Source organism: Cryptomeria japonica, chromosome 2 (assembly GCF_030272615.1).
Source record: "Cryptomeria japonica chromosome 2, Sugi_1.0, whole genome shotgun sequence".
In the NCBI taxonomy this organism is placed as follows: domain Eukaryota; kingdom Viridiplantae; phylum Streptophyta; class Pinopsida; order Cupressales; family Cupressaceae; genus Cryptomeria; species Cryptomeria japonica.
This window is the reverse complement of record NC_081406.1, coordinates 242,849,066-242,872,574: the sequence shown is the minus strand read 5'-3', so window position 1 is coordinate 242,872,574 and position 23,509 is coordinate 242,849,066. Positions and strand designations below refer to the sequence as shown.

General features: G+C 36.9%; 1 protein-coding gene across 1 annotated transcript in view; it reads left to right on the top strand.

The window, feature by feature from the left end:
- LOC131063287 (uncharacterized) overlaps positions 1-22,422 on the top strand; it is a 166,306-nt gene extending 143,884 nt beyond the window's left edge. The window contains exons 7-10 of the mRNA XM_057997071.2: positions 16,599-16,714; positions 16,907-16,996; positions 17,109-17,240; positions 21,930-22,422. Of these exons, the coding sequence (XP_057853054.2) occupies positions 16,599-16,714; positions 16,907-16,996; positions 17,109-17,240; positions 21,930-22,061 (470 nt within the window). The 3' untranslated portion in view covers positions 22,062-22,422. The remainder of the gene's footprint in view (positions 1-16,598; positions 16,715-16,906; positions 16,997-17,108; positions 17,241-21,929) is intronic.
- Positions 22,423-23,509: the final 1,087 nt, after the last annotated feature.

Below are 23,509 nucleotides of genomic sequence, written 5' to 3'. Positions count from 1 at the left end.
AATACATTCAACAAATTATTTCATTCAATCTAACAACGGTTGAAAGAAAATTCTAATCTAACTTGGAGGAATTGAGAACCTTGAATGCAAGACAACACTTAAACAAAATCACCACCAATTCGAACAATGATTTATATTCAAATCTGCAGCATCTACCAACAATTCTCAAAATCTCTCCCTTACAAATGAGAGGCAATGGGACATATATAGTCTCAAACAAAATGGATGGCCAAGATTCAATCAAATTCAAGGGCCAAGATCATGCCAACACAACCCTAGAGCTGCCCTAATTAGGGTTCACATAAAAATTGGAGCCACCAACATATGGCCCAATAGAAAGACACCTAGTCATCAAATATGTAATCTTCCAGAAGATTTCGTCCTGCATCTCTTTCTCACACAACATAATCCAAGAATTTAGCTAACACAGAATCTAATTCCTCCATGGAAATTCTAGGTAAGGTATCTTGTTGCAAATCAATCACGTCCAATGCACCAAGAAAGCATCCAAGGTGTTCTCCCAATCTGGCATGAGCTTTTGCGAATTGTGGACATGAATCGACAAAGAAACTAAGTCATCTATCTGACTCTTCTTCAAAGAGTCCAACTGATTGAAGTACATGAACTTCATCTTGGCTCTCAATCCTGCTAAGTGTAAACCACTGGCTTCGTTAATATCTACCCCCCAATAACTCCTCAATTGAGGCAAGGATCTTCAATTGGATCTCATGAATTGATGCTTCCATCTTTGCAGAATTCTTTTGTGCATGCTCATAAGTAGATTTCTTCATGGCTAATGAACAATACTAGCCATGGAAATTGTATCTATCTCCGTTATGCACAATATTCTCCTTGATCAATGTGGACATAGCAATTCCCTTCAATACTCTGAGGCGTGGAATAGTCCTCTCGTGAATAGGTCGAAATTCCTCCTGAACTCCCTTTAGATACTGTATCTTGAATATGAGCGTTGTTGTCCTGTCAAAATCCTGGACAAAGTGAGTAAGGAAATCATCCGCTTGTCTCTTCGTATCTTCAATCCATTTCTCCTATTCCGAGAGTGTATCTCTCGCTGCCTTATAATGTGTATGTAGTCCACGATCAACTGCAATAGGGGAAATAAGGGTGGGATTCTCACGCCTTATCCCTGCAATTTACTCTCTAAGTCTGATATTTTCTTCCTTATATTCCTCTTTCTTCTCTATCTCCCTATCCAACCATGCATTGATTGCCTTGAGAGTATCACCAACTTCTTGGAATTCCTGCTTTTTTGTAGTCTGACCAAGGGCAACTGAAGTAATCTGTAAATCCATGGGAGTAGCAGCATCTTTCGTCGCATCTCCAATAGGAACAGCCACCTGTGCAATCCGCATTCCTATCTCATCTCTTGCTATACGTGACAAAATCTTAGCCTGCTTTGGTTCTTTTTCCTTGTTGCTCCTAGCTAAGTAGTCATCAATGTCGTCAATTGGCTACGCCTCTACCATCTTCTTACTTTTCTCCATACTCCTCATTAGCCAATCGGGAATAGCAACCATCTCCATACCATCATCAAGTCACATTTCTTGATCAAGTTTCCTCAATGCCAAGATAACATCATCAGGATTATCCTTGGTCAAATCATATACATTCTTCTCTAAACTAACCTCCAAAAGGGTAGTAGGAAATCCCAACTGATCATCATCTTCATTAGGTGGAGCAGATGTAGCGGTGGCATATAAGTCTTGAACGCTCTCTGGTAATATCACTCTGTTGAAACATTGTTCAATCTCCTTGTTTTGTTTCTGAACCTCAATCTCTTTGATTGATGAGCCATTGAGGGGAGGTGAAGGAGTGATAAACTTTTGGCTCTTCTTCTTAACCTCCTCAATCTTCTTCCCTCCAGCCTTGACTTCTCCTGATGTGTTCTTCCTTCGCTTGGGAGCTTGACTTTCCTCATCCGCATGAATCCTTATGTCGCTAATAGTTCTTTGATCATCTTCGGAAGAGGATTCCTTCTGTTTCATCTTTTCATATGTGAAGATAACACCCATGTCAACTAACTTGTTCATTTGATTGTCTACCCATCCTCGGGAGAAACTCAAGACTTCTCTCATCAATACACTCAAATCTGTCACTTCTTGTTCTAACCAATTAGGCAATAGAATTGCCTTTTTCATTTCATTCTCATATTGTGGATGCATATCCTTCTTGTCTAATATCTGATCAAGAATGAGGAAAAGTTCACACTTCCTCATGAAATCAATGGACATTCTGGACCACATGCATCTTTTCGATGCTTGCTTGTCCATTAGGTTGGCCCAATAATCTTCTATGTCCACCTTCTGTACAAACTTATCTCCCCTAATCCTTCCAACTTTCTTGTGCGGATCAAATCTTTCTCCTCTTATATGTCACAAGGCGATAAAATGCAAGTTTTGCAATCACTGTGTTAGCTGCAATGGCAAAATAACAAAACTCCAATGTCTTCCCTACCGAAATAGGAAATGTCATCCCCATTCTATGTTTCTCCTTCTGGATGGAGTCATTTTCCAGAAGCTGTCTCACCACCTCCAACAGGATCATTCTGTCTGTAGGATACCTAGGAATCCTGTAAGGTTTGGATTGAAATCAATGAATCCTAAGGTACGTGAAATTGGGAAACTAGATATACCACGATCCGTATTGCTCAATCAGCTCTGTTGCCTCCTTGGACAACCTCTTGTGAATTCCGCCCTACAACACCCGTGTGAAGTACATGGTGAATACATCATTCACTTTCTTATCATCTTCAATTTGATACATGTTCAGCTGTGGATAGCATTCATAACTCCTGTACCGCCCTTGTCCATTCCCGACTTCACCTCTGCATATCAATCCTTTGTAAGTAACAAATTGTGCAAGTATATACATGAGATAGGAAGTCATGGCAAATGATTTAGATCTCTCCACATTCCTCAGCTGAAAATCCAGATTGTCACTTATGATTTTTGACCAATTGATCAATGTTCCCTTCAAACGATCTTGGATAAAATAGAACATCCATCCATGATATAATGCACCTTGTGACATTCCCATCACTCGGTTAAGAAGGAATACCAAATCGCTATATTCCTCTTTCAAATCTATGCACATGAGTGTCTTGAGAGCCTTGGAATGATGAGCCCTAGGTTCGATCATCCATTCCTTGTTCACTATAGTTTTGCACGCATCCATCCTTTTCTTGTATTTTTCTTCATATTCATCCTTTGTCCTATCTTTCATATTGTTGGTTGAAATTTTTGTACACTTGGGGAAATATAGAAAATTGTGGTTTCAACTATAGCACACGAGTAAAAACTCTCCTAATTAAGGGAAGGTTCCCCCTATTTAACTACAACTTGGAAAATAAAATAGGATGGGACAACAATCTTTCTTCTTTTTTCAAGAAAGACAATATCCTTTTCTCTTCACAGAAAAGGATAGCGATTGAATATGAACAGCAGTAACCACTTTCAAATGAAATGAGAGAAAGGAAATGAAGTTTCCTGAAAGCTCAAAGACTCCCGTCACTTCCTTCGGGACGGGACAGCAATATCAAGTTCAAAGACTTGACTATTGGAAGTCCTATCTACCCTTTGCTATACTAAATTTTACAACAAATAAAAGATAACAGCTCAAAGACTGGAATAATCTATTCTTTCGACACAAAGACAAGAACTAATGCAAGCTCAAAGACTTGCTGCTATTTCTTATCAAACAGTAATTTTTCCTCAAGAATAGACACAAGCTCAAAGACTTGCTGCTCCTTCAAGAGAGTTTCCTATTTTAATTAATCTTCTCTACTTGCAGCTCAAAGACTTCAAATCAGATTGGACTAAGCTCCTTTAGAAACACTTTGCATAGAAGAAATAAAAAGATTCAAACTCAAACATGTAGCTCAAAGACTCAAAACTTGAGTAATCCTTCTTTATTATTCTTCAAAAACTTTCAATCCACATACATAAGCTCAAAGACTTCTTGCTGTAAATTTGGCAGAGTTTTTGCTTGCTTTCCCAAAAGATAAAAATTACAATAGACCCTCTCTTCTATTTATAGAAGAGGAGCCTTGAGAAAAAGGTGGGAGGATCCTAACTAACTTGAGAGATTCTCTCAACCACCAAGACTTATTCAATAACTAACTAAGACTTCAGTAACTAACTAAGACTTATTCCAACTACAGTCCTAACTGAACACAACTTGTGGTTGCCTTACATGTAATTACAAAAGTGCAAGTAATGAGTAACTTGCTTTTTACAAAAAATACTTTTACATGTAACTTGTCAAAACAAAATTACAAATGCATAATTAAAACTATTCCATGTGTCTAAAGACACGACTCTAACTGCATCATCCTTTGTCTGTGATGGTCTTCATGTCTCTTTAGGATGCTAGAAGTTGAAGTATTCTGGATTGGTAAAGACATCTTGAACCGGAACGGGAACTTGCATCCTTATCTTCTTGCTTGGGGTAGTACTGGTTTTTCAAGAGGGAAAGGGCGGCCTTCCTCTTTTTATGTCATGACCATCTTTGTCTTGAAAGCATTCTATGCTCGCAATCATGAATTGTTGTTGTATCTCTTTTTTGTATCGTCCTCCATTCTTGAAATTTGCTTGCAAAATAAGGCCCATGCCTTAATCCATTGATTTGGTAGATTGTGTGTGCAAACTGGACTGACAAGGGAAGAGAGAAATTGATGCAAAAATGGGCTCACAAGTGAATTTCGGGTTTTGGAAGTTGCATTACATGTGTGGGAAAAACAAGAGCATTAACTTGCAAATGTGAGGAACAAACATGCAACTTCATATGTGTAATGGGTAAACACAAGTTTGCACTTGTAATTGGACCTTTAAGACTCATTTTCAAGTGTTTTTTTAGTGCATTTTGGACCAATTTCGGGTTCTGGATGGCTGACCGCAGGTAGACTTCAAATGGGGAAAATGAATGAAGGTGTGAAATGAGTGGATGAAATGGTATGTACGGATGATGGAAATGAATATGAAAAGATTTTGGGAAGTTCATCTTCAAGAAAATGGGAAGAACTTTCAACAAAAGATGGTTAAATCTTTTATCCGTAATGGAAGAACAATTATTTTCATCCAACTTGTAATCGGGATTTAAAATTCCGAATACAAGTAAAGAGGGAAAATGGGGAAGAACAATGCAATTCTAAAATTGCTTTACAAAGGGGAAAATCTTTCTCACAAAACCGATTTTTTTTTGGGAAGAATCAACATATTTTCAAACAAGAAAAATGAAACAAGAAGAAAAGAAATCTTACCTTGCTCCAATCTAAAAATGCCTCTTCAACAAGATGATTAATCTTTGAAAAAAGGAAGGAGAACTCTTAAAAAGAAATTAACCATATTCCAAAACCCTAGCCACGTTTTTGAAAAAAATGCCCAAAACTGAAAAATGTGGCAGCAAATGCATGAGAAATGGCATGGGAAATGGCCAAAACTCTTTCTAAGCTCAATGCCTTAGCATACCAAGCCAAAACGATTCATAACATTGCTGATTCATGGCATTCCAAATGGTAAAAAAAACGTGGTTTTTGGTAAAAACGTGTTTGCTATTATAAACCAAAAAAAATAGCAAACTTAACCTCCATGTGGCGTGAAAGGTGTTTGAAAATGCATGGAAATAGGAAGGAATTTAAAATGCCTTCCATCTCCCAAAAAATCTCCACAAAAATTTGCTTAAAATCCTAAAAAAAAACGTTTTTCCTTGCAATTTGGGTTTTTTGGAACAAATAGCAAGTTTAAAATGCATGAAACAATGAAAATTGGGTTTTTTGGAGGATATAACAAGTTTAAAATTTCACTTTTTCAACATGCTAGGCAAAATCGGGATTTTTTGGCCAAATAGCAAGTTTAAAATGTCAAAAATGCACTTTATGAGCAAAATCGGGTTTTTTAGACCAAAGTGCAAGTTTTAAGTTGTCACTTTTTTGCTAACAAGGCAAAATCGGGATTTTTTGAGAGAGAAGCAAGTTTTACTTACTTGTAAAGGGGAAATAAAACCCCTACAACAAGTTATAACTTACTTGACGAAATTCGAAACGTAGTTCAAGGATGGACTAAGGATTAAGCCAGTCCAATGATTAGTTGAAATTTTGCCTTGGGAAGCATGCCATAGAGTAATTTTTTTCTTTTTTTCACAAAAATTTCATGTAATGGTCCTTCATTTTTGAAAACAAAAATGAGGACAACACATATCTACACCATGTTGAATTCCGAACACCTCAGCAATCGCATCCTCAACTAGGAAAGCAATGGTGACACCCTTTATGAGTCTTGATCATTCTGGAGCGGGGTTCATAAGCGCACACTCCAGGACTAGCTCACTGCATTGTATGGACAACGGAAATCCAACGGCTTGGTAGATACCACTCTTCATGATGTTTGCATAAGTAGGAGAAGTAATCTGGTTTCCAATTCCGAACATCCGCTGCCGCATCTAGTCCATGTTTAGGAAATGCATTTTGTGTCTGTAATCTCCTTCCATTTAGATGACATCTTGGATTTTGGATAGAATCCACTCTCAACTATCTTCTGTTGTTCCTTCCGAATGCTAATTCCGGACTTCGACATTGCACCTGTACAAAGCCGAGAGTTAGCAACCTCGGAAAATCTTTTTGATAATATTTTCAAAATTGGAAAAGTTCTGATTTCTAATGATTTAGACAATTTTAGAGATGGAAATCAAGAATTTTATCCATATTTTAAACGAATTCTGAAAATAGAACAAAAATATGACAAGATTAGGGTATGAAACCCTCATGAAATTCATTAAAATCATCAATTTTCAAACTTAATAAGGTCTGAAGACACCTCCTTATACTTAGAAATTTCATCAAAATTAGAGTGCAAGTGAGTATACCGGATTGGGAAATGAACCCTCATGAAATTCATTAAAATCATCAATTTCAAACTTAATAAGGTATGAAGACACCTCCTTATACTTAGAAGTTTCATCAAAATTAGAGTGCAAGGGAGTATACCGGATTGGGAAATGACTTAGGAAAGGTGTGAAAAGTAGGATTTTCACTCGAAAAATGTTTGAAGACACCTTTCCCAAGTCAACAATGACTGCCAATAAGTCTGAAGACAACCTGCAACGGTAAAAATCAATCACTAAAATCATGTTGCAGCCATCTAGAATGCAAAAGTTTGATAAAAACAATCTTCCCAAGGTGAAAACAATCAATTCCGGGTATGAAGGTAGGGCTGGAAATGGAATTTCAGTCTGAGGACAATTCTGAAAAATGAAGGTTTCAGACTTACCAACACCTCTAACAATGGTGGCAAACTCAGAAAATGGCCACAAAATGATACAAAAATGACTTCCAAGTGAAATCGCCCAAGTTGGCAAGTGGCTGGAAATGAAATTTTTTCTAAGGACAGCCCCTAGCAATGGTGTCTCAGTTCTGCAACAGCGACAAAAAGTTCTGAAAATGCACTGAAAAATCCTCCAAACAGCCCCTAGACAAAATCGCCAAAGGTGGAAATGAGCTGGGAATGAAGTATGAAGTCTGAAAATGTGTTCCCAGCCAACAATGGAGGTCAAGTAAGCTTCGGTAATGGAGAAATAATGCAGGTCCAGTCAACACTCAGTAAGGAACAACAATGGCAGCCCCTGAAAATGAAGTGGTTTCCTCGAAATTGGAGGAATTTGACCTCCCAAGTAAAATCGCCCTCCTTCCAGCAATGGCGCCACCCAAGAAAATCGCCAAAGTCTGAAAAATGCACTCCAAACCCACTCAAATGGTGGTAAAAAATATCGCCTAGGTCTAGAAATGTAGAAAATAATCATCAAAGCACACTTTCAACTCCAATGGTGTCAAGAAGACACTTAGCAAAAATCGTCTAGTTGGAAAAAATCGCCTAACTTAGCCACTTGGATGCCACACGCAAATATATTAATAAAATATTGCTGGTCTCTCTTCTTTAAACATGTTTTCACCTCAAATTTTCACCACACAAGCAATGTGGGATAAAACTTTGCTCTTTATACTTGCCTGGGGAAAATCGATTTGCTTCTAGAAGGTAAAAATCATTTAATGTTTATTGCAAATCATTTATTAATTATTTTTTATTTTTAAATAATCGTTAGCAATCACAAAAACAATTAAATTTGGGGCTGACTTAGTAAAAAATTTCAAAATTTAAATCACTTAGCCCTTTTGGGGGAAAATCGCCCCATATTGGGATAAAAATCCCAATGAAATTTCATCAAACTTTCACAAAAAAATGCCTCCAGGGAAAAATCGACCCTTAATGAAAATTCCAACTTAAACTTCATCATTCAGCTCAAAAAGCACTTTGGGGAAAAATCGACCCTTGTCTAGATAGCCATCCGGACTCAAAATCATAAATCTTGCACTGGTGGAAATTCGCCTCATGTCTGGAATCACTATCCGCATAAAAATCCTTAAAATCTCGTCATGAAAAGCTCTGGTGGAAAATCGATTGGCATCAGGAATCAGCATTCTAGTCATCATCAAAGTCATCTGCATTCCCAAGGGAAATTCGTGGGTCATCAGGAGGATTTCCCAACACTTGGTCAAAATTTTACCTCCATGGTGGAAAATCGCCATGAATCAGGAATATGAATGGGGAAAAACTAGGTCCATTAGGAATCTAGGGGAAATTCACCTCCCATCAGAATTTTGAATGGGGAAAACCATGGGTCATCGGAAATGTGGGGGAAAAGCACCTCCCATTAGGAATTTAATGATTTTGACCCTTAGAACTTTGATTTTCATCAAGAATTTAACAATTTAACCTCTCAATCATTTGGATACTTGAAATTTTCAATAAAACGCATCTAGACTTAGACAAATTTACCAAAATTTGAGCGAGACAAAAGGAAACCTATTGGGATAAAGTGCGAAATCAACTTGATTAAGTTCCTAGGAGCGAGAAAACAACTACTAAAGGTCCTAAAACACCTAGGCACTTAGATATCACCGACGAGGACATTCAAAACACATTAACGCTCAAAAGGTCTACACTTAGATAAAATTAGGATCATTTAAAGTCTCAACTTTTACGAACTTGATCCTATAACTTCAAAACCCTAAAGGACAATTAGGCATGATCAAAACTTCGAGACTTGGGCATGGGAACTCAAAATTGCCCACTATGCTGCTAAAACCCTAAACTAAACAACGCAGAAAGGAAGAAGGAGGGGGGTCCTCGTTTGCAATGGGGCGATGTGTGAAAAGGTCACAAAATATCCTTTATGGGTAGGTGTCATGGGGCCGCACAAATCGGTATACACCAGCTACAAAGGTTGACTAGCACGATGTTCACTTGGATAAAAGGTGCTCTGTGTTGTTTTCCAATAATACAACTAGAACAAATTGCACTCAACTTTTCAAATGATGGAAGCCCTTTGACCATGTTATTCTTACACAGTTTTAGCAAATAACTAGTGCTTAAGTGACTGAATCTACGATGCCAAAGCATTGAAAGATTATTGTCCTTAGTCACTAAGGCTTGATTATTAGCAAATGAATCAACCCTAAACATTCTACCAACCTGTTGACGTGTATTTTGTACACAATCATACACAGAATAAAATACCTAAAGGCATCTTATCCTCTCTTGAGAAAATAGTCTCTAACTGCTGAAGATTCGCATAAAGGATCAGTTAGGTAGACTCCAAGGTTCTTTGATGTAGGGTCTCTACGTGTGGACAAGCTCCAGTGGTATGATGTGATTTGCTGGAATCACAAGGGGACTTACATTGAACTTCCGATCTGCTTTGCTGGACACAGGCTCTGACTAACTTAGATTAAAAAAAATGGAAAAAGGATAAGGGCGAAGAGAGGATCTAATCCTAATACTAAGAATGTAGGAGCAATGACTTGACCTTTTGATGAAACTCTAACTAGATCTTGTTTTGACATCAATGGAACATCTACACAAGACTAGTGCGATCTTCTAAGGGAGCTTTATGATGTTCAAATCATCACCGCAGGCATAGATACCATCCAAGTTGATGCATATCAATGAAGAGGCAACAAATTGAAATTAAGCTTAGGCTGAATGATTCCAGTTGACTACGCAAGGCAAGTCTGCAATCAACAAACTGCTAGTAGTATGGATGTACGAATTCCACCATCAATCAATCACATTTCCTCCATTCATCTAATCATCTACCATCTAAGATTGAAGACTCAACGAGAAACCATGCAAATTGCAAGAAAAACGACATATTTCACCATTACTTCAATGAAAATGGAGTTTGTTTACAATCAATGGCAACAATTTCTTGCCTTGTCCTCCTATTCTACTCTAATTGCTATTCTATCAATTATTTACAACTCTCTCTAATTCTATCTAAAATTCCTTTTTTACAAAATGAAATGCCTGGGCTTATATAGTGCCCACAATACAATTTGATGGCTTAGATCAATTCAAGATCAATGGCCAAGATTTTACAATGAAAACCCTAATTAGGGTTTGTTACAACCATTACATAACATTTAATGCTTGACCAATGATAAAATTGTATTGCTTGGACACATGTCCCTTCTAGAAAAATCGACCAATGGATAGCCGGGGTAGGTACATCGAAGTTTGTGCCACCTTCCATGAGTTAAGTACATTGAATCTGGACATGCTGAGGTGGACTTCACTGACTGGAGGAGTGATGACTGGGATGCCACCTCATCTGACACTTGAAGCTTGCTAGATATTCAATTTGATGTCGTTGAGAGGCTATCTTTAATTAACTCTTGTTCTAACTCCTTTTGTCCTTGATGTGCAGGATGATGTACCTCGCCTTGGAACGCTGGATTGGAAGAGGTCGCCCTTGTCTTGGCTTGATCGTCCTGGCGAAGACCGTCCTTGATTCGGCTTGATTTTCCTTGAAGAGACCTCCATTTGATGCCTACACAACATTTCAAAATTAGTAACATGATTTTGCAATGAATAGATAGAGAGCAAATTTTAGGAAACTTAATGATAAGTCCTTTATTAATCATTTCCTAAAAACAACTGAGCTAAGGCAAAACAAAATTTCAAAATTAAGGCAATGACGATCAAAATTCGAAATTAAAACAAGAGATCCATATCGTCATACCTCTTTGAGAGCTTAACTCTAAAATGCAAAATAAAGGAATTCGCCTAGGCAAAATTTGAAATTCGATAGTCTTGATGTGATCTTCAAAAGAACGTTCCTCTTATCAACTTCGCCACCCTTCAAGTCTTGGACGTGATTTCCTCTTCAAGTTAGCAATTTCGCCATCTTTGATATGTCTTTGACGTCCTAGGCAACTTCGCTCAAATGGAAACTTCAAGTTCGCCTCTCCTTTGGATAGTAGTTTCGCACCACCTTTGATTGAATTCGCTCCTCTTCTTGAATGATAATTTCGCCCTTCCTTTGTATGAAATTCGCTCCTCTTTTGCCTTCTCCAAGTTGCATATGAGAGATGATAAATGATGATGTGAAAATGAAATAAACACCTTCCTTTATAGGCGCTCACCTTCATATTGACCTTAGGCCGACTTTTTGCAAAATATAGCAATTAAAATGATTTTTAAATAAATAATAAAGGCCGACCTTGACAAAATAAACCCAAGCGCTCCCTTTTGATTTTTATTAAATTAATAATTAATTATTAAATGCCTTTATTTTTAATTAATAAATTTCGATTTTTTACAAAGGCAAAAAATAATTAATAAATACATACCATGCGCTATTTAAATGCTTTTAATTAAATATCGATTTTTTTCTAGCATTTAAATAAATTTAAAAAATGTGTTTTAAGCGCCAAAATGAAAAAGTGAGAAGATACGTACCTCATCGCCCTGGTCCCTGACTGAGGGACAGGAGCGATCCATCAATTTGGTCATGATTCTTGCAATTTTTACGTCCAAGGTCTTCATCCTTACGTCCAAATCGCCATTTTAGCTGGGTCCTTTGAGTTAGATTGACTTGCATGTGTGAATGAGTGCCTTTGGATGTAATATCGCCCTGGTCCCTTCCTGAGGGACAGGAGCGATCCTAGTGTCCTGGCTCAAATTTGCAAACTTTTGATCTTTGTTCTTCATTCATTGTCTTCCAAAGGACGTCCTTGACCATGCCTATCTTTGCCTTGTCTTGGTTTTGACGGAACATGAGTGTTTTAGTAAAAATCGCTTTGGTCCTTGTCCAAAGGACAGGAGCGATATAGGCTCTTTGTGCAAATTGGTAGCATTTTAACGTTCAACACTTTGGTATATCACCTTCAAAAGACGCCTTAGACCTTTTACCATCTTGCAAAACCTTGGCTTGACGTAAATTTTGAGAGACTTGGCCAATATAATCAATATCGCTCTGGTCCCTTCCTGAGGGACAGGAGCGAACTTCAAGTTTTTAAGCTTGTCCTTGCGTTCTTCAACTTGCCATTACCTTCAATGCGTGAAATGACGTCCCTTGATTCCTCTTGGTGGCTTGATACTTGTTAAACTTTCAAAATCTTGGTCTTTATGGAAATTTCGCTCTGGTCCCTTCCTGAGGGACAGGAGCGAATTAGGATATTTTAGAGCAAATCCCTCAATGTGGCGATCCTTGTAACTTTGTGCTTGATGGAGATGCTTCGAAACGTCCTTGGTACCTTGTTCTTCGCCTTGGAGTGTCCTGATCTTGGAGGGACGACAATATAATCATCATATCGCCCTGGTCCCTTGGAGAGGGACTGGAGCGATCTTGGCTTTGTATGCTTCACTTCACTTTGCTAGCTTCCAGATTTATATTCAACGGGTTCATAATGCGTCCTTCCATTCATCCATGCCTTGGAATCGGTCGTAACTTGGCGAGAAAATCATCTATAACAAAAATCACTCTGGTCCCTTCCTGAGGGACAGGAGCGAACTTAAGCATTTTATTGTTTTGATCAAGTCTGGATGCTCTATCATGCTCATTTCGTCCTTCACCATGCCTTTGATGTCTCGATTCGTCCGAACAAGGTCAGGAATGGCTCAACTAATCATTTTCGCTCTGGTCCCTTGGTGAGGGACACGAGCGATTCGCCTTGGTCCCTTGGAGAGGGACAGGAGCGCTTTTCGCTCTGGACCCTTGGAGAAGGACACGAGCGAAATTTGACTTTTCGCACTCTCAATCAGGACAATTTTAATGGAATATAACATTTAAGTATAAGTGACATTTCCTTCTATGTTTCTTCTTTCTTATACTTTAAGTTATATTCCATATATACTTTCAGGATGTTTGAGAGTGGTTTCAGATCTCCAGGAGTTATATTGCAAAATCTAGTTTTTGGAGGTTTTTTCAGTTTCCAGACTTAGTCAAATTCAGGATCAGGGCATTCCAGACTTAGCCAAATTTCAGGATCAGGACCTCACTCAGGCCGGACTTGCTATCCTATGTGATCCCCTGGGCGACGCTTCAAGTTATATTCATTTGATAAAATGCACCTCTCTGGACCTTTTCACATCGTCAAGACGTTTAAAATCCTGCAAGGACAAAGCAAAATTGGATTTGTAGCTCCGGTCCTCCACTGAGGGACAGGAGCGATTTTTCCCTTGGAGGCATTTCTGTGCTCATGAAAATCTTCAATTTATATTCAATGGAAAGATCTCGCCTTTCTCCATCACTTCCAATTCGTAATTCATCTTGACCCTGCAAGAATAGTAAGATATTTGAAAACGAGCTCCCGTCCTTCACTGAGGGACAGGAGCGATTTTGCTCCTACAGGCCAAAATATCATGATTTTACACATTTTATCACTTCACAAGGCGAAAACAAATCATTTGAAATGCCTAGGATCAAAATTCAAAAAAGTCAAAATTTGGTCAAAAATATTCAATTGGACAAAAAAATCACATTTCATCTTCAACACTTAGACAAATTTAAGCTCTGCATCAACATTCCAATTGAAAATTAGACCATTCTGGCGAATTCATTGCATTCAAAATTTGCATTCTAGAAAAGGAAATTCAAAAAGCTCTCAAAACTGACTGGATTCTGGCCCGAAAAGACGGTAATTAAAACCCTAAGGCTTGACCCTAAATCCAGACAACTAACAAACTAACAAAACCCTAAAAAAGCAAAGCGAAAACGAACAAAAGGAGCAAAAAACATGGGTCCCCATTTGCAATGGGGCGATGTGTGAAAACGTCACAACACAACCTCAATAGCACTAGCAACAATCTTGGCATGCTTAGACTTATCTTTGATAAGACAAACATTTTTATCTTGATTTTAATCAAATTCAATCCTAAGATTATCATCAAGAAATTGATTAATAGGAAGAAGATTTTTGGTAAGTCCTGGCACATACAAAACATTAGTAAATCTACACTTATGTATGCCAAACTGTAAAGAGATGTCACCAATACCTTAAATGTCATGGACAGTATTATCTCCAAGAGTGACTATACCATGATGAGGTTTCAATGTGAGAAACCACTTCTTCTGTCCCGTCATGTACTTTGTTGCATCAGAGTCCACATACCATATTGAGGTGGATTGTGAACCATCTTCTGAAGTGTGGGCTGACAGCACGTATTCCTCTTCCGGAGAATCATCTACTTCAGCAAAATTGCTTTCTTGCTTTTGTTTGTTCTTCTACTCCCACCGAGGTTTGTCACGTTGAAATGGCTTCTTTTGAGGTGGTTTGTTGGAGGCTCCTTTGGTGAAGGAGTTGTACCAACAATTTTTCACAACTTGTCCAACTCTATCACAGATTGGACACTTCTTCTGAGGTCTGGAGAAATTTCTAGATTTGGAAGGTATATTGAATTGCTGCATAGTCTCCTTGCCTTTATGACGTGATGTCATGGCATGATCCTCCTCACTATGATCATTGCTGATAGACTCTTCTTTTTGAAGTAAATTGACAAGCTTCTCAAAAGCGGGTGTCGTTTCCGTGACATTCAAAGTTGTCACAAACACTTTGTATCTGGATGGTAGTGCCAATAAAACAATAGGCACCAAAACTGCATCCTTAGTCTTTCTCCCAATGCTTTTAAGGATCTCAACTTTGCAATCCTTTCGAGAAGCTAAATGTTCTCCATTCTTCATCTTAAGACTATGAAGCTGACTCTCCAAATTTAGGATCTGATTCTGATTCTTCACCTCATACACTGTCTTTAGCTTGTCCCATGCATCTGTACCATATTAAGTTTTGTAGAGCCATCAAATTGATCTCTTTTACATTGTAATCATGTATTTATAGAAAGAATATAGGAGATAACCCATGTGTTTGCACGGGTTCAACAAATTACCAAATCAATTCCTAAATACACTACAAGACAATAGCAAATCAAAACAAATGAGAAACAAACTATGCACGGATGGACAATGGTGGAATATACCAACATGTATCTTTTTCTAAAGTTAATTGCCCATCTCCTTGCTATCCATATGACTTAATATGGGAAACGTTTAAAGTTTAGAAGGATTGCATGGTATTTTGGAGACAAGGTTGATACCTTACAAGTAAAAAAAATGGGATCGCTGACTTTATCAGCTGTTGGGTTAATAAGGGTGGACTCGTATGAGTTGCTAGGTTGCCTTTTTACATATTTGGTGAATATTAAAGGGATATCAAAAGTTGAGTCATCAACAATAAGTCAAAAATTGTCTACAATTTGTTATTATTTATGTATTGCTTTCAGTTGTGGGTGTGAGTTTCAAGTTTGGGGAAGATATCTATTATTATTTGCTTGCAGATTCAGAGTTTACTTGAGAAGTTTATTGTGTTGTTCTTATTCAATAATATTTTGAGTATTACAGTTGAAAGTGATTAATATTAATTGCATATTTTATTAAAAAATATTGACTGGATTTTCTAACCCAACTGCACGACTCTTGATATAGTTGTAGCAGAGAAAATAAATTAAATGCTGTCATCCATCCTTCTTACCAATCACAACCCTTTGTGATAATTGTATGGGGCCATAACCTCACTACTCTTGATTGTTCTACATTAAAGATTTAAAGTTTTTTGCTCCATTCATAATGGTGTGATTCCTTTAGGGAAAGCACCTTTAAGAATGCAATTATACACAAAATGATTGAAAGAAGTTACTCTCTTATTCAACTTGCTTGTGAGATGAGATAAATCCTCTACGTTGTGCTTAAGAAAGAACAAATATTTTGGAGAGAATGATCTTAGTATCCATAATCTTGTTTGTCTATCCCTCTATGTCACTATGACAATGCCTTCCGTCAAATTGGATTGTGCTTCTTGTTATTTGCAGGAAACAGCTAGTGGTTACATCGATTCGTTAAAAAACCTGTTAAATTTTTTTAATTCCAGCACTCTAAAGTTGATAACTAGAATTAGGAAAGCTTCTTTTTTTTAAAATCCATCATCAATAAAATAGTATTGTTTGAATTTTCTCTTGCTCTAATGTTTTTTTGGGTGTGTGTTTCATAATCTCTTTTGTGGTTTGTGTTTTTCTTGACTTAGTTTTGTTTGTAGAAGTCATTATTTTGAATTCATACTGACTTCAAATATTGGAAGTGTTAATTTCTTCTTTCATATATTGGTAAAGACATTTCTTTGTAACACATTCTAGAATTTATGTTTAAAGTACAATGGTGCAAGACTGCTGACAAGACGTAAAGCTTTACCTTGACAGGAGATGCTTTAAGGACAATGATAGAAGCTGCAGGGCCAATGCTTGAACAATATAACCCAGAAGCAATATTATCACTAACTAGATTTAGTGAGCAACTACCCTCAGTCATGAATCAGGTAAGGTCTATGATATATTGCATGTTCTTGTATGGGTGAGTCCTCTTCTTGTCTGTACAAGGTTTCAGTTCATACTTGAATTTCTGACAAAATGAAGGTATTTTATTTGCTTGATTCCTTTATTTAGCAATTCCATGAAAGCTATTAAATATTCATTTTCCTGAAATTATTACATGTTCATGACATACTTAGATCACTCAAGGCACATCGGAGTTTACACCGACACCTTCAGAGAATCGGGAAACCATCAGGAACTGTTATAGAGTTTCAGGGACATTGCTGGTATAATCTTTGCAATTGTATCCCTGCCTGAAACTATAATTTTAATATTCTTAAGGTAGATGTTTTCTTGTACATATGTTGCTTTCCTTCTGATTTTGATGATGAAATGCAGGTTAAGTTCAACATTGATGCTATTGATGAAACAGACCAACTTGAAGAAATTTTAAGACCTCGTGTTGATGAGATTGGTGGTACTTTATCGAAAGTAGTAGTGAATGGAACCCATCTCACACCATGTGGACAGGTAAGCATCATATTAAGTTCCATTTCTTCTATGTTAGATTTTTCTTCTCCATGGATGTCTTTTTAAAACCGTATTGTGCATTATTATTCAGTAAGGGGATGCTTACAACTTCTGGTTGTTATGCTCTTTAAATGAAGTGTGATTCCTACTTACTTCATCGAATAACATTCTACTTCTTTTAATCATTCTTTTGTGCATTATGGAACAATTCACCTCATTAAAGGGATCTAAATAATAATAATCAAAACTATGAGGAACAAATATTCGACTCAATTGAGACCTTTTGTAATGTCCCCTTTTCCGCTCTAGTTTGTTTTGGGGACCGTTAGCTTATTCTGGAGACCCATGGGCTAGTCGGAAGCAGAAATTAGTGTTTCCTACCTTTGGGAGGACATTTATGCATTTTCGAAGGCTTGCATGTTGGAATTTGTCAGTTTGGGTTCTAGATTCCTTCTGGGTTTTCAGAAAGCTTTGTAGTGAGGGTACATGCATAGCAAGTTATGGAGTTTGATTGACTTACTATTTTTAGTAAGTGGAGGTAGAAGCAGTTGAGTTCTCTAGGTTTTCTGGGTTTTTGTGAATTCTACTATGGTATAACATGCAATTTCAATCTGAGGACCTTTTTAGAACTTACTATTTTTACTAAGTTTGGCAGCGGCTCAGAATGTGGTAAAAATCACTTTGGAAACACTTACTATTTTTGGCAATATGCTATTTAGAGTAAGTACTATTTCTGGCAGGGGTTTTGTAGCTCAGCTTAGTGGCTATATCCGGCAATATTATTTTGGGCAGGATTCTGTGTTCACTCAGATGACTACTTTTAGCAGTTAAGTTGAGACCTCCAACTCAGTTCAGTTTTGGTGATTTCCAACATTTCAATCCCCAGCTCATTTTGGCAATAATCAGTATTTGAGAAGTAATTTTGATATATATTAATACCTTAGCTTGAGGTTTTAATATTTGGTTGGATGACTTAGGAAGGGAGAAGTATTATTTTTTATTTCCTAAGTCAAGTGGCGCCAAGGATTAGTGTATTTTATGTTTAATGTTATTATTTTATAACTTGGTGACCTTCAAAAAAGTGCGACTAGGAGACATTGAGATGGGGCGTCAAAGTTCAATTATATTATTATTATTATTTTATACACCTTAAATTATCTCCAAAAGTTCGATTTAAGGGGGGAGGGTGTCATGAAATGAAATGAAAGTGAAATAAGGGGAATTTGGCGCCATTTAAATTTGAATTTAAGCCTTCAAAATCTATAAATAAGAGTGTTGGGCTCTTGTTTTTTGGTATCCATGAATATTTGTAATGAAGTGCTACCGAATTGGTGCCAGAGTTGAGCTTCGAAGTTGAGAGTTTCCTAGCAACCATTAGTTTCGCACTTGAAAGACAGTGCCTAGCTGATTATTTGTGACTATCTCTCATCCAGAGAGATAGATTGTGCTGATCGAAGTGATTGAGAGATTTTCAATTTTTGGTGTGTTGGGTGTGTTTAGTTTGCTGGTTTTTGGAGTGGCTGTAGTTGATTTTCAGTCATATCTTCCTGCTCAAGTGTCTGTTTGTTTTGGGTATTTTCTCATTCATTTCCTATGCCATGAGCAATTCATCTTGTAAGTTTTCGTTGGTTTTCTTGGAGTATTGAATTTTATTATGCAAGTCAAAGTTTTCTTTTATAAACGCTTTATGTTGGGAGTGCTTTGGGTTGCGTGCCATGGGTTTGGGCATTGTTAGTTGATGTCTTTCATTTCCATCCTTATCGCCATCATTGTATCTCTCATTTGCATCTGTTTGGAAGTGATTCTAAAGAGTGTGGAAAGAGTTATGAGTAAATTAGTGAGTTCTTAGCCTGCTAGTTTATGTGTTTTCAGCGTGTTGGGAATATATCAAATTTAGAGATTTTTGATTTTGGAGTGTCTTTCTTGTGTGGAGTTGGTTTTAGAGAGTGTGGGTTTTTTGGAGTAGAGAGAAAGATCTTGGTAATTGTTTGCAGTTGTTGGTTCTTCATTCTTATCTTCTATGATTCATATTGTAATGCTGGTACTAGTACTAACAACAATTTCTATTGATCTTTCTTAGACCCACTGCAAAGTGGAAGAGGCTAGCCTTGCCACCTATCTTTGGGATAGTGATTTCTCTTAATTTGTAATCCATGTTATGCATTGTAAAGTTGGTTAGTAGTACTAATAGCTATATAATTGAATCATTGCTCTTAGTCCCACTTCATAAGTGGAAGAGGTTGGCTTTGCCGCCTACTTTGAAAATTGTAATACTGTCCTCCCGCTGCATAAGTGATAGAGTTGATTGTAATTTCATTTCTAGTCCTCTCGCTAGATAAGCAGTTGAGTGATTGCTACTTCAGTTTCTTGGCTTGTCCTTGGTTGGTTTACCGCCAAGTGATCTTTCAGTATTCTCATTATCCCGCTGAAAAGTGGAAGGGGCTGGCTTGCTGCCCAAGTATTGTAATCAATTTCAGTTTCTTGCATCTAACGATCCCCTCAACATTATATGCTCTCACCCTCCTAGATTGTGCTCTCGATGATCAAAAGGTAGAAAGGGTTACTTTCAACAGTATTGGATTTCATTTTCTAACCCTAACGGGTGTTTGTGTTGATTGTAAATTGAAATAATTGAAAAAAATTAAGGAGCATATTATAGTGGTATCATAGCTGGTTTTCCTGTTAGCCTGTGAATTCAGAGTGATCAGAATTCTCCATGAGTGACAGAGACATATGTTACTATAACAAAGAACAAAGGAGACAACAATATCAGATTTCTGCAGTGCCAGCTGAAGAGACCTTTTCAGAGGATTTGAGAAACAAAGAGGCCGAGAGAACTGTAGAACAAAATGAGGCTCCTGTTGCTAGAGTGGAAAGAAAGTTTGAAACTATAATGGACATGATGTCCCAATTGCTGGCCAAACTTAATCAGATTATGGTGGGACTCCTAATCAGCCCACTAATGGACCTGAAGCTAGAATTTATAATAACCCTAGAGGAAATAGAAACGGGAGTAACCGTGGGAGCAACAATGGAGGAACACCTGGAGGGTCAGTTTCAAGACCTTTGCAACCCGTCTTCCTACCCAAGGAAGTGCCTCAAGTTGAAATTGAGATACCAACAGTGGATGAAATAAGGAATAGTTACATGGAGTATGCTTCCCTTCCTGCTGAGATCTGGAATATCCTCACTTTGGACCAGTTCATGAATCAAAAGATGAAGAGAGGTAGAAGATATGATAACCGCCCTCATGTTCCGAGAGACTATCAACAAGCTCTTGGAAAGGTTACTCTAGCCCACTTTGATGGTAATGATAAGTGTTCTTCTAGATCATGGGTTCAGAAGTTCAACAATTATTTGTCCTTGAGACCAATGTCGGAAGAAGATGAAAAAATAGTAATTGAGGTTGTGCATGATGAATCTCTTGATGTTTCTTATGGAGCTAGTGATGGTGTTGAATGCACTCATGTGCTTCCAAAGGAAGAGCAAATGAAGATTGAAGAAGATACTGTCATTGATATTATAGAACCAGCTATAATATCAATGACAGTATCTTCTTCAGTATGAGAAATTGTCTCACAGCCAGACCCAGAAATAAACCCAAATAAATACAAAAATAAAACCATTTACACCCTGAAAATAAAACAAAGAAATAAAAAGGTAGGCTCTGATTTGAAAGAAAACTTGGGCGTGTTGTAGCCAATATCTTTGTGGAGGAGATTTCAGTTTCTTCATTTGTATCCTCTACAATATATCACGTGCTCTCCTATTTCATGTGATTTACTTTGGATATGCATTTGCATGGTCTCAAAATGAGTGTCACCAACGTTTTCTCTGGAGAGTTTTAAAGGTATCCCAGATCATTTTTCTTGGAGAGATAACATGTCATCGGCATTCCCTTAAGATTAAACGAGATTTTGCTAGCTGAGCTTGCAAATAGTGGTTGTCTCAGCAAGGTTCTTTCTGGTATAATGATTTATAGAGGATGGGCACTGCCAACATTTCTGATAGAACTCTTCAATTGTTTAAAGACCATACTTAATGAAAATTATGCATTCATGTGTAATGAGTACTGTTACACCAAAACAGTTACAATATAGTTAGATTGCACATTAGAAAACTTGTTAGAGGAATAAGTGTATAGAGTGAGGAATTGTGATTTCAGTCTAAATTAATTATAACGATCAGCTGAAATAAATTTCCTACAAAATATATCCAAGCCTCTAAAATATATGGTATTATAAATAAGGGAGAGAAATTTTTCAATTTAAATGAGCCCCATTATCTATCAATAATATTCATCTTTTATAATGAATTTATCTGTATAGACTCGCCTAGGATTCTTTCATAGGGAGAGGCAAGATTTATTCCTTTAAGTGCTCATCACACCATTAGAAAGAAAATTTTTGGCTTCATCACAAGAAATAGATGCATCCATATAGGGTTTAAAATTCTACTCATCAGCTGCCTATAGTTTGTTAAGAAGTGAAACAAGGTGTTCATTGATCATCTACTTTAGGCCAATTCGACTTTTTCTGCACCAAGCATTGGATGAGACATTCAGAATCTTATAGATTGTTTATATCATATTTTTTATTCATAGACCTCGTTTTAAGTTTTTAGTTAATATAAATTCTTTATAATTTTTTCTCTCTTGAGAGACTAATGTATGGATTAACACATTCACAGGACTTAAACTGGCAAGTAGGTGACTTGTACACTCCAGCTGATGCTGTTGCTCAGAGTTTTAAAGGTGCGGCTCTAAATGACATTAGAAAGTTGGTCAAGACAATTTCTGCCTGGTGTGAGAGTCTGAACTAAAAAAGACAAGCATAGAGCACAATCATAATTGTGCAAGATAACACCATAGCTCAGTGCAGATAAAGAGATGCATATATTGTCATTTTTATGTCGCACTATTTATGCAGTGTCATTCCAGCAGAATCCATTTGCCTGCAATACCCTGATGTTAATTTTCTATGGATTCTCGTTGTCGCTGGTTGCTTACAATCAATTATTGTAATTTCAACTAGTTATAACTAATGTTGAAACAATTCTAACTGTAGCCCTGGAAGAGGCAAGGAGGGCAAAGATTTCAGAATCTAGTCTTTCAGAATTAATATCATATTTGAAATTAGTTTTCAATATATAATATATAATATATATAGATACCTTCCATGCATGGATGGAATGTTTTTCATTTACAAATTCATTTTGAAAAATGGAGTTCTGTTTGTATAGAATGGGCTTTACATTTTCACTTGCAAGAATTAAATATATACTATGTAAATGGCAAGCTTTTAAGATTTACTAGTAACATATTAAGTACTAGAAAGAAGTTATATATGTGTGTGAATTTTATGTGTATAGTTTAATGTTGTACAAATCTCTGTTGACAGCTGTATACAGGCAAAGACTTCGTAGCAATTTTGTTTTATACATCAACTTAGCATATTGATTTCCTCTTTTAATTTGTTCCCCAATTGTAGTTTTCCTTTCTCAAGGGAAACCACTAAAGGGTGTGTTGAATCAAAGAAAGGTCTTGAATATCAATAAACATTAAAATGTAGTGGTCGGTTCCGTTTACAATAACCACACATTTAGTACATTAAAATAGTAATTTCCAAATAATTTGATTTAGGTTTATCTCTAACAAACCCTATGTAATCTTAAGTCTCAAGCTAAGCCACAAGTGAGTATTTCAATGGATCTACATCATCATGATGTGCTAAGAAGAAAAATATGTATAATTAAAGTACATATTAACTAAGAAATTCCAAAAATAAGAAGCAAATATTATGTACAACTACACTAATACATTTGTGGATTAACCAGTCTTGTTATCAAAAATTCTCAACCCAATCAAGGCTCATGTCAATGCTAAAAAAATTTGCAACTTCCAAAAAAAACCGTCAAACCTCAAAATATGATGACTTGGCTTTTGATATGGCCATCAAGTAGCTACTCGAATGATTGCATTCCTTGATCTTGTTAAACGACAAATATAGGTGACACATTCACAAATGTCACTTTCCAACGTGATGGCCTTTCTATTACTATGTAGAGCCATCTCGAAAAATGGTGAATTTGCACTCACAATCATCAATGTAGTCACTCTCCAATAAAAATGATCAGCTCAAATGTTGACTATCCATTAGTCAGTCATCACTAATGCTCACTCCAATATCATGATGCATTAAGCATTTCCAATGACCATCTCTACTAAAAATGGTGTAATTAATGTCCAAATACAGTAGAATTAAATGCAT